General features: G+C 37.7%; 1 protein-coding gene across 1 annotated transcript; it reads left to right on the forward strand.

Moving 5' to 3' along the window:
* The first annotated feature begins 798 nt into the window (after positions 1-798).
* LOC108957815 (toll/interleukin-1 receptor-like protein) lies at positions 799-3,921 on the forward strand. Its single transcript, XM_018869178.2, has 3 exons — positions 799-1,861; positions 2,237-2,375; positions 3,601-3,921. The coding sequence occupies exons 1-3, from the start codon at positions 1,398-1,400 to the stop codon at positions 3,781-3,783; spliced, it is 786 nt and encodes a 261-aa protein (XP_018724723.2). The 5' UTR covers positions 799-1,397; the 3' UTR covers positions 3,784-3,921.
* Positions 3,922-11,782: the final 7,861 nt, after the last annotated feature.

Consider the following 11,782-nt stretch of genomic DNA (forward strand, 5'->3'; position numbering starts at 1 on the left):
AAAAAATAATGGTACAGATATAGCTCACCTTGACATGCGACGCGCGAACTTAAAATAGAAAGAGAAAGATGGAGAAAAGTCGGAGGTAATTTGAGGATAGAGCACCCGGCTTATGAGATGGCATTCAAAGTCAATATCATTACGCGGGTACCTTTTCCTGTCTCATTCTTGATTCCTGTCTATATCATTCCTGTCAATATCAGCATGGTTTCCTACTCAGGAAGTTTCCTGTCAATATCATTCCTGTCAAATCCATTAAATTTCTTTCACACGTTTTATTTAGATTTCTAATGAACCCATCAAAAGCTATCTAAAGCTGATTAGTTCCTGCAGTGACGCTCAGCCTCGATTGATTGGGTGGTCTCGACGTGAAATTGCTTTCATGCTGTACACACGTGAACCAAAATGCTGACGTAGCAAGCCACGTCAACGCCGTATTTTCTTCTTTCTCGACCACAACTTCAAAGCTTACAGAAGAAGATAAGTGATGTCAAGATCAACTTCAGACTTTAAAAATTTCAGCTTCACAACTCTACCACCTTAACCAGTTAATCTCCTTAAGTACTCTTCTTAACGAAAATTTGAATTTTACTGATAAAAAGAACTAAAATTCATCCCGATCCTGACAGAAGCCATCTGGTCTTCTCAAAAGGAACGGTTTTTTTTCTTTTGTTAATATCATCATTGATCTCTCCAAGGGGTGGCTCTTTTTTCCTTTTGGTCTGACACACGGAAGAAAAGACGAGAGAGAAAGAGACGGGACCTTTGATCTCGGGAAGCTTTACTTAAACGAAGCCGCTCGTTCGTGTTGCTCCTACAGTCGTCTGCAGTCATCGACGTCGCATCTTCAGCCCGTGAGGGACGACGAGGGCACTGCTCCCCGCTCCCGACGCCTGCTGCTCACCGCCGCCGCCTCCTTTCTTCTGACGAGCTGCTTTGCTGTCCAGGCCGCGACGACGAGCTCCGACGGCCCTGTCCTCTCCTCCCGCTGAACCTATCTGTCGGCATACCTCTCCCTCCAAAAGCAGCGACGACGAGCTTAGACTTAATAATCTCTTAGCCGGGTGGCTCACCAAGGTTGCGACACTTATATTTGTGTTTTCGCATCTGATTGTTCACTCTAAGCAGAAATCACCTTCGCTAAATCTATTTACACACGCCTTCATCTGCTGGATGATCCTTTTTCTTCTTTTTTCGTGTCTGTGTAACATATAGTCTACTCCCGAGGATCTCCGTCTTCATTGGATTATCAGTCATCCGTGTGTGCTCCACTGCGGAAGCATTCCAAAAACCTCAGCTCACTTCTTAGCTAGGCCACGCCACACCAAGTTACCGATCTTTTTTTCCTTTTCTAGGGTGAGAGAGAGAGGGGTCTGGAAGTAATACGCTTCCTAGATATGGCACACTCAAATGCCAGAGCATCAGAAGTTCGGTACGATTTGTTCTTGAGTTTTAGTGGAGATGATACTCGTTATAACTTCACGGGCTTCCTCCATCAAAGCTTGGAAAAAGCCGGGATCCGCGTATTCAGGGATGAAGATGAAATCAAGGTGGGTGATAAGATTGGTGAGACAATTCTACAAGCTATCGATAACTCCAAATTCTACATACCCATCATCTCTCAAACTTATCCTGATCGTAAATGGTGTCTCATCGAGCTTGAACGCATGATGAACAATGTGTCTCGGTTAGAGGGTAGACAAAGGATTTTCCCCATCTTTTATAAAGTGGAACCTGGGGATGTTAAACATCGGACTCCACAACTGAAGAATCCTTCCTCGGAAGTTGAACTTAAGGCATTCAAAGAGGCTCTTGCAAAGGTTGGTCAAATCAAGGGATGGAAGGTGGAGGAGGGACAAAGGTAAAACGACCTTTAAGATGTCTGTCTAATTCTTCTTTCTTTTGCTTTTGTTTTAGGGGATAAAACATTGCCCGACCAAATTATTTCTTTTATTCTTTTTTTTTATTGGAAAATGATTCTTCTATTACAAGTGCTGAAAATGTTTTACAGGCTTAGTTATAAATGCCGAAATTTTGCTTGTCACTTGGTAATTTTGGTTGTTGTGTAAACCAATACTATATAGAAGAACACATCCAATGAATTCTACTAAATTAGCCTATACTGATAATTCAATGCAAATTTCGAAGTTTGAAAAGAAAAAATGGACATTCCTCGTGTGAGTGTGGGTATGAATTTAATCCAGTCGACTAATGAAAGTACTTTTGTGTATGGCAGCCAAACAGAAATTGTCGATAAGGTTGTTCAGAAAGTTTTGGAGGTGCTGGGCAGAAAAGAAGATATACAGACTGAGTATCCGACTGAGCTTGATGACTTGACACAGTCACATGAAGACTCTTTGAATCGCGCAAACACGGTGTGATATCTTCTTCTCATCTTCATCAATATACAATAAAGCGCTGGAATGCGTGGATTTGAAATTTCATTTGTTCTAATCTCAGCTTGATGCTATAATTTGGTAAAACTACACAAATTGCAAGAAGTTAAATAATATTCTGAAATTTACGCGGACAAAAATACATTTTTTAATTAATTAGTGTTCTTTCAACATATTCTTTTTAATTTGAAATGTCATTTCCTATAAATTAAATAAGTACACAAATGTAAGTATCATGAATTGTAAGTTTTAAATTTATTTCTTGCTGTATAATTCATTGTTGGACATTATGTCATGTGGTAAGTGTTTTTTATTTATGTTTTATGTCATACTATTTAGCAATAATCGCCCTCTTGAACATTCATATTGTTGCATACTAGTCTGCAAATTTCGAAAATGGCATAGCTCACCCTCCTATCTTCACTAGTTTTTTTAGTCTGCATGACTGTCAAATTTTTCCTAAAATCTTGTCGTCGAAAAGCATTAGGAAAAGAGGCTATTCTCCAAAGATTGCTTAGCAAAAGCATAGCTTTGTTAAAGCAAGACGAATCCTCCAACCCATTTCTTCTCCTGTTTTCTGGCTTTGCCAGTACCTCCCAGCTTCTCCGGCCTACTCTAGTTCCATTTTAGAAATTTGTCCCACCAAATAAAATGTGATTTTTCTGCTCAATGGCCCTGCAAATAGAGACTGCAGTTTTAAATATTGACATGGCTTAAGTTGGCAATGCACACGCTATTGTATTAGTGAGTACTTTTTTCCTAGCTCTTAACAGTAACTTTTCCTTCCCCCTTCAAGTTTCAAATGCTCTGCCATACAATAAATTTCCAAAGACATATCTCATCTCTCGGACAGCGTATGAAATTTTACTTACTATACCACCTAGACTATAGTTTTTCATTGTTAGATACAAAATAATCTTAGGAGCTACACTTGTCTAGATGTGGATAAAGCCTTGTTTGAAGCACATGGATGTGGTAGTTTATGTGTGTGAATAGGAATCAGAAGCTCAATGTTAGCACCATACTATTAAAAATAGGATTTTTTTTTTAAAATCCTATTGACCCTATTTCTTAACTAACCGTAGCAGTACAAAGAAAATGTTTCCCAAGTGACCTAATCTATACTTGATTAGATGATTAGAATCTTAGCATTATGCGAATTGTGTAGTGCTTAACACTTACTTGGAATTTCAACGTGGTTCAGGTGCGGAGGGATACCATAGGGAGAGAGAGGAGTCCAAGCAGAGGAAGGATTCGTCAATTTGAGGGGAATGTGATGCAAGGAGAGAGAGCCGAGTGTGGGCAGAGAAAGGGAGGAGGACAGGAAGTACATGAAGTATGTGGAGGAGGAGCAGATGACGAGTGTAGCAAGAGAAAGGGAGGATGATGGAAAGCACATGAAGTACATGATGGAGGAGGACGAGTGTAGGTTAGACGAGAGGGACGAGAGGGACGAGTGTAGGAAGAGAAAGGGAGGATAATAGGAAGCACATGAAGTACATGCTAGAGGAGCGGATGAGGAGAGGGACGAGTGTAGGCAAAGAAAAAGAGGATGATGGGAAGCACATGAAGTATGTTCTGGAGGAGTGGTTGAGGGAAGGGACAAGGTGAAGTAGGCACGACAAGAGGGACAAGCATAAGAAGAGAAAGGGAGGATGATGGGAAAGCTCATGCAGTATGTCTTGGAGGAGTGGTTGTCGTCGTTTCCCCAACTCTCTCTTGCATTTTCTCAAATTTCACGGATGAAAACCTGAGGATTGAGTTCAAGGTCAACACTGTTCCTTTTTTGTGCTACATTTTCGAAATGTGATTGATTGCGGGAGAATTATATTAAAAAAAAAAAGTCCTCAACTTATTACAATTATAAATTTAGTTCTAAATCTTTTTTTCCAATTCAATTTTAAACATTTTTGCATTTGTGTCAATTCAATTCATCCGACTAATTTCGGCTAGCAACACGACATGGATGTCGGCCAACACCAGCCGTCCAACCGATGCCAAAGTGAACAATTTTTTATAAGATTTTTTTTTTTCTAATTTTTATTTTTTTTTTCCTTTTCTTCCTTCTTTGCTTTTTTAAACCCACGGTGGCCAACCAAGTTCGCCTCGCCTGTACCCATGACCTCAACCAACACGCGTACCTTCTAGTTTCATCCTTGTCATCGTTTTCCCAACTAACATGGATGTCAGCCAGCACCAGCTGTCCAACCGATGCCAACGTAAACAATTTTTAACAATACTTTTTTCTAATTTTTTTTCCTTTTCTTTCTTTTTCGCTTTCTTAAACCTATGGTGGTCGGCCAGGCTCACCTCGCTTGCAACCATGACCTCAACCAACACGCTTTCCTTCCGATTTCATCCTTGTCGTCGTTTCCCTAGCCACTCACATGGATGTGGCCAGCACCAACCTTCCAACCAATGCTAACGCCAATTTTTAATAAAAAAATTTCTAATTATTTATTTATTTTTATTTTTATTTTTATTTTTCTTCCTTCTTTTCTTTTTTTAAACCCATGGAGGCAGCCATGATCTCAACCAACACGCGTTCCTTCTGGTTTCTTCCTTGACATCGTTTCCCCAACTAACATGGATGTCAGCTAGCACCCGTTGTCCAACCGATGCTAACGTGAACAATTTTTAATAATACTTTTCTAATTTTTAATTTTATTTTTATTTTTTCCTTTTCTTTCTTCTTTGCTTTTTTAAACCCACGGTGGCCGGTCAAGCTAGCCTCGCCTGCAGCCATGACCTCAACCAACACGCATTCCTTCTGGTTTCGTTCTTGTCGTCATTTCCCCAACTCTCTCTTGCATTTTTTGAGATTTCATAGAGGAAAACCTGAGGATTGAGTTCAAGGTCAACACCGGTTGCATTTTTTAATATGGCCCAGCAATCTTCGTCCGTCAGAGGAAGAAGACAATGCAGATTTTCCTTACCAACCATCATCTCCACCAATGTATCGCTCCTGCCATTAACAATCACAACTCCTCCATATCACAAAAGTTTTAAGACTTGATTGCATATTTTGAAAATCTTAGAATTCGATTGGGTTTTCGTAACAAGTTTTAGAACTTCCAATGTATTTATCTCCACAATAAATATAATAGAATTTCAACGTCTACAAAATAATCATTCTTATGAAGGGTGCTGATAGTTAATACTGGATTCAGGAGTTGACTTTCACAGCCATCTTCTAGCAAGATATATCAATTTCGTAATGAAGCTCAGCTCTGTCCCTAAATCGAAAATGAGAGCAGACTTTACGAATAGGAGGTTAAAGGAGATACAACTTCTTTCTGCCCATGCTAAGAGATTGATTCTCGCTCTATTCGCGCTGGTGGTCTTAATCTTATTATAGAGAGACTCCACTACAGATGGCAGCAACCATCGGATGCACGATCCTTGATCGGAAACCCAAACTCGCTAAAGAGCAGTTAAACGGCGCTCACAAACCGTGACGAAACTGTTGAGTGTCGAGGCGGATGTGTGCTGCATTGGCGACCGGTACAGCAGAAGAAATCCTCTTCGTCTTGCGGCTGTGGAAGGCCGGTCCGGTGTTTTGAGGAGTTGTTCAAGAGGCTGAGGGCGGCACGTGATAGGGTTGTTTAACGGGGATTTCATGGCGTGAAGCATAATAACTTAAAAAGGCTTTGAAGCTTTTCGTGGGGACTCGGGGAGATCATGACATGAACAATTTCGGTCATGCCCAAACCATGAAGAGGGATAGATAAAGGCAGCAAATTTTGGATTTTGGATTTTGGATAAATTTGGCCAATCATTTTGCCCCTTTAAGAAATTTCTCTCTTTTTTATGGCCTTTTTATCCCTTGACAGCTCTAAATATCTGCAGAATTGGCATGAAGAGTACTTTCGTCCTAAGCAGGACGTTAAAATGGTTCATCTCAAGTCTCGTCTGGATCTCAGGATCCCTAACTGTAAAACACTTAAGAGGGTCCCGTCAGGTAATGGGAAAGGTAAAGACACTAATTGGGGATGCAAGCACCAACACATTAAAATAAGAAATATATCATAGTAGCTCATGCCAAAAGATAAAGACAGGTGCAGCCCTCATAGAAAAGAAATATTACAAAATCGCACGTCGATTCCAGAAAAATAACGCTAGCAAACTATTCATCAAGCAGAATATAATAATAAAATAACAAAATTAGAAAAACATGCCAAAAAATTTGTTAACGAAGTTCACCCAAACCTAGGTTATGTCTCTGTGCAGAGGTACTCTACAAATCCACTAGACTTCAAAAAAGTTAAAATATAACAATGATCTTCTATCAAGATCAAGGCACAAAAAAATTGAAAATCCCCATAAAGATAAAAAAAAAAAAAAAAAAAACTTACTTTTTTCTTCACTTTTTTTCTTGCCTCTCTATTTTCTTTTTTAAAGTATTTTGACGGTTAGCGTATTGCCATCGCTAATATAAAGGTATCATTTTTAACTTAAAAGTAAATCTAATTGAAAAGACAAAAAAAAACCCTAAAGATATTTGGCTTCATCTATAACAAGAAATTACCCTTCCTTGGTGAGGCAATCCTTCAATCGCATCAAGGATCCAAGAGAGGCCCTGGATGAAGGTTTTTCTTGAAAAGGACTGAATATTCCATTCTTTGCTTTTTGTCGTCCATTAACTTAGAAGATAACGGCATACAGTGTAAGAGCGAAAAAACAAACAGGTGGAGATCGTACAGAAGTAAAAGGGTACGAAAGGAGTCTTCAGAACAAGCACCCTATCTCTGAATTCATCTGTCGCTTACCTGTAGGCTCGAAGGCCAGCTCCGGCACGCACGCACACAGAGCTGCGAGTGTGAGGACGAGATCAAGAGACGTTAGGTTAAGAGACAGACAGGTCCGCGCGAAGACTATAAGGAGGCGTTCGCTCCCACAAAATATCCGATCATGCGCTCAAACTTTTTTTTTCCCTATTAAAATACAACTCTTTTTTTTTTAAATTTAATTGTTCTTTCATGCATACGTAATGTTTCGACGCCAAAATTGTCCATAAAACACCTTTCGAAATATGGATAGCTATGAGAATTGACAAAGGATATGGATAGCTATGAGAATTGACAAAGGATATGAATGGTACTTTGTTGATTTTTGGACTTGAAACGTATATAGACACAAATTCTAAAATTAAATGTATGAAAATTGAAGGCACTCTTGGCCAGTCATATAAAAGGGTACCAAAATGTAAAGATAATAGAAAGATAAAATTGAACAATAACTTGGATGATTTTTTAGTCGAATTATAATCATGTTATTTATAGCTACTAGCGATAGTTAACAAGAATTACAGAGAACAATTATAACAAACAACCCATGCTTCTTGGCCATTATCAGTAGTGGCTTTCAGGATTCACATCTCCGTGAGCTGGTGGTCGTGCTCATGATGGATACTTATGATTGTAGCCGAAATTGTTGGTTTCAGGACTTGAACACTTATCTTGCTCTCGATTCGTCGATCTTCATTCGAACTTTGGTATCAATTTCCATATAGATGCCGATATGAATCAATAGTAGTCAGCATAAACTAAAATCAATTGCCATATCGAGAACCCTAGGGTCCCACTTTGCTAGGTGATAATGGTTATGCCCCAAAAATTTGCTTCGGTTGGGGCCGTGATTAAGTCCCAAAAACAGAACCGCTCTGCACATATGTTCATATCTCATATTCTCATCACATGGAGGCTGACGATGAGTGCAAATCAAATAACAGAATTTGACAATGCCGCCACGTGTAATATACCAATGATAAAATTATCTTGTATACGTGTCTCGTCAATGCACTTTTAGTACCGCACTTAGATGGTCGAAAAATGTATAAAGCCTGATTCGATTGTTGAAATAGCGTGCCATAAAATCTTTCATTTTTATATCCCATCGTAAAGTACATGCCAAAACCAAGGTCGATAATACGAACTGACCAGCATTAGGAACTAGATTTTTTGGTAACTATAGATTTTTTAGTAACTATCTCCTAGCATTTCCGGTCCATTTTTTTCTGGCCTCTTCCCTTGTTTTGTTTCCATGCCGTTAGGTTGTTTATCCAGTGACTCCAAGAGTAAATTACTGTAATTAAAGAGTTTACTATAATTATTTTCTTCTCTCACTGCATTTCCTTCTTTTCCTTTTTTGTCAAAACAACATTTCATTTATTTGTACAGAAAAACAAGAAAGAAACAATGCGATCCAATTGCAAATTACAACAAATCCTAAATAACTTCTAAACAAAACAAGGTCCAAATAATAAGATGAATTGTAAGATGAATGGTACTTTCACATGGTGCAAATCTTTTCTCATTTCTCAAAGACTTGGCCGGCTGATAATAAAATTTGACATAATTGTCTATTCCTTACCTAACGCTCCGCTTTAGCAAGCAGACATGAAGTTGACCAAGGCTTTTTTTGACAAGTTTTAAATTCACTACTTCATTCATCTATGCGTGCTCTGCTACGGAAGCATTTCAAAAACCTCAACTCACTTTTGGTCTGTTTGTTAACTGGTCAAATAGTATATGATTCTATTTTTTACTTCTGAGAACAAAAGAAGAACAAAAATCGGTTTGGTAATTCTTTTGTTTCCGAAAACAAATTTGTTCTAGGAATATATTTAGAACAAAATCAAAAAGTTGAAAAAACTTACTTTTTTATTTTCAGGAATAACTCCAAAATCAAGTCCATTTTCCTTTTTTTTTCCCCTATTTTCTTCTATTTTCTTCTTTTCTTCTTCCTCTTTTCCTCTTTGGCCAACGACCTCATTCGTGCGTCACTGGCCCTCGACGAAGTAGTTGGGTGAGGCTTGGCCGAGCCTTGGCTAGGTGAGCTCGGCCTCACTAGTGGCCGACGATGCTCCAATGAGATCGTCATCTTGACAATTGGCCAAAGAGGAAGGAGTATAATAAAAGGAAACATGAGAAAAATCTAATAAAATTATTTAAAAATTAAAAGAAATTTAAATCACAAAAGAATTTGAGATCTTACCGACGCATTTATATCTCGAGAATAGAAATTTTGAACAATTACCAAACACATTTAAATTCTCAGTAACTTGTCCAGGAAATAGCATTAAAAAAGAATTTTCAAAAAAAAATTATTCCCAAGAACAAAATAATTAACGAATAGACATTTTTAACTAGGCCACGCCATACCAAGCTACCGACCTTTTTTTTTTTTTCTCTCTTTTGGGTAGTGTAATGGTGGGACATTTTCTTTGACTGAGTCAAAGAAGTAGTGGGGCCCACTTTTTTTTAAGAAAAAAAAAAAAAAGGAAAGAGGATTGAAAAGTCAAATTGAAGGGCAAAAAGAAGTGAGCACGCTCACTCTTTTTTAGAGCTGAAGCACTTCAGGAAAAGAGAGAGAAAGATGTATGGTACTTTCACATGGTACAAATCTTTTCTCCTTTCTCAAAGACTTGGCCGGCTGATAATAAAATCCGATTTAGTTGTCTTACCTGACGCTCTCTTTAGCAAGCAGACACAAAGTTGATCAAGACTTTTTTTAACAAGTTTTTAATTACTAATTTATTCATATGTGCGTGCTCTGCTACGGAAGCACTCCAAAAACCTTAGCTCACTTTGAGTCTATTTGTTAACTGGTCAAATTGTATCCGATTCTATTTTTTCACTCCCGTGAATAAAAAAAAAAAGAACAAAATCCATTAGGTAACTTTTTTGTTTCCGAGAACAAATTTTTTTTTGGGAATATATTTCGAACAGAATCGAGAAGTAAAAAAATTTATTTCTTTGTTCTAGGGAACAACTCTAGAATCAAGTTCATTTTTCATTTTTTTCCTATTTTCTTTTCCCTTTTTCCTTTTCTTCTTCCCGTTTTCCCTCTTTGGCCTATGACCTTGTTGGAGCATCACCAACCCCTACTGAAGCGGCTAGGTGAGGCTTAGCCGAGATTTGGCTAGGTGAGCTCGGCCTCGCCAGTGGCTGGTAATGCTCCGATGAGGTTGCCAACCCAATGACCAACCAAAGAGGAAGAATGAGAAGAATAAAAGGAAAAAAGAAAAGAGAAAACGAGAAAAATATAATAAAATTATTTAAAAATTAAAAGAAATTTAAATCACAAAAGAATTTAAGGTCTTACTAGACACAATTCTATTTTGAGAATAAAAATTTTGGACAATTATCAAACACATTCAAATGTTCGGAAACTTGTTTAGGGAATATAATAAAAAAATCAATTTCTAAGCAAAAATTGTTCCTAAGAATAGAATGGATATTGAATAAACCATTCTTAGCTAGGCCACGCCACATCAAGTTACCTACCTTTTTTTTTTTTCTCATTTGGGGAGTGTAATGGTGGGAAATTTTCTTTGACTGAGTCAAAGACGTAGGGCCCATTTTTAAAAAAAAAAAAAAAAGAAAGAGGATTGAAAAGTCAAATTGAAAGGCAAAAAGAAGTGAGCAGGCTCACTTTTTTTAAGGAGCTGAAGCAGTTCAAGAAAAGAGAGAGAAAGATAAATGGTACTTTCACATAATATAGATCTTTTCTCCCTTCTCAAAAACATGGCCGGCTAATAATAAAATCTGATTTAATTGTTTATTTCTTACCTGACGTTCTGCTTTAACAAGCAAACACGAAATTGACCAAGACTTTTTTGAACAAGTTTTAAATTCACTACTTTATTCATTTGTGCGTGCTCTATTACTGAAGCATTCCAAAAACCTCAGCTCACTTCGAATCTATTTATTAACTGACTAAATAGTATCCGATTCTAATTTTTTTAGTTCCCAAAAACAAAATAAATAAATAAATCCGTTTGATAACATTTTGTTTTCGAGAACAAATTTATTCCCGTGAATATATTCAGAACATAATCACGAAGTAGAAAGAAGTTGCTTCTTTACTCTTGGGAACAACTCTAGAATCAAATCCATTTTCGTTTTTATCCTCTTTTCTTTTATTCTTTTCTTTTTCCTTTTCCTATTCCCCTTTTTCCCCTTTGGCCGGTGACCTTATTGGAGCGTCACTCGCCCCCGACGAAGCACTTAAGCAAGGGTTGGCCAAGCCTTGGCTGGGTGAGGTTGGCCTTGCCGATGGCTTGCGATGCTCCAATGAGGTCATTAGCTCGGCGATCAACCAAAGAGGAAAAAAGAGAAGAATAAAAAGAGCAAAATATAATAAATTATTTAAAAATTAAAATAAATTATATATCACAAAAGAATTTGAAGTTTTATCAAACGCATTTCTTTCTCGAGAATAAAATTTTTGGATAGTTACCAAACGTATTCAAATTCTTAGAAATTCGTCTAAAGAACAAGATAAAAAAAAAAAAATTTTAAGTAGAAATTATTCTTGATAACAAAATGATTACCGAATAAACCCCTTTTAGTTAAGCCACGCCACACCAAGTTACTGACCTT

This window comes from Eucalyptus grandis, chromosome 1 (assembly GCF_016545825.1).
Source record: "Eucalyptus grandis isolate ANBG69807.140 chromosome 1, ASM1654582v1, whole genome shotgun sequence".
Classification (NCBI taxonomy): domain Eukaryota; kingdom Viridiplantae; phylum Streptophyta; class Magnoliopsida; order Myrtales; family Myrtaceae; genus Eucalyptus; species Eucalyptus grandis.

What these genes read in the sequence shown, in the direction of transcription:
- LOC108957815 (XM_018869178.2), top strand. Translation starts at nt 1,398, where the DNA reads ATGGCACACTCAAATGCCAGAGCATCAGAAGTTCGGTACGATTTGTTC. An exon ending in AAGGTGGAGGAGGGACAAAG is followed by an intron (nt 1,862 to 2,236) that starts GTAAAACGACCT and finishes TGTGTATGGCAG; the next exon opens with CCAAACAGAAATTGTCGATA. An exon ending in CTTTGAATCGCGCAAACACG is followed by an intron (nt 2,376 to 3,600) that starts GTGTGATATCTT and finishes AACGTGGTTCAG; the next exon opens with GTGCGGAGGGATACCATAGG.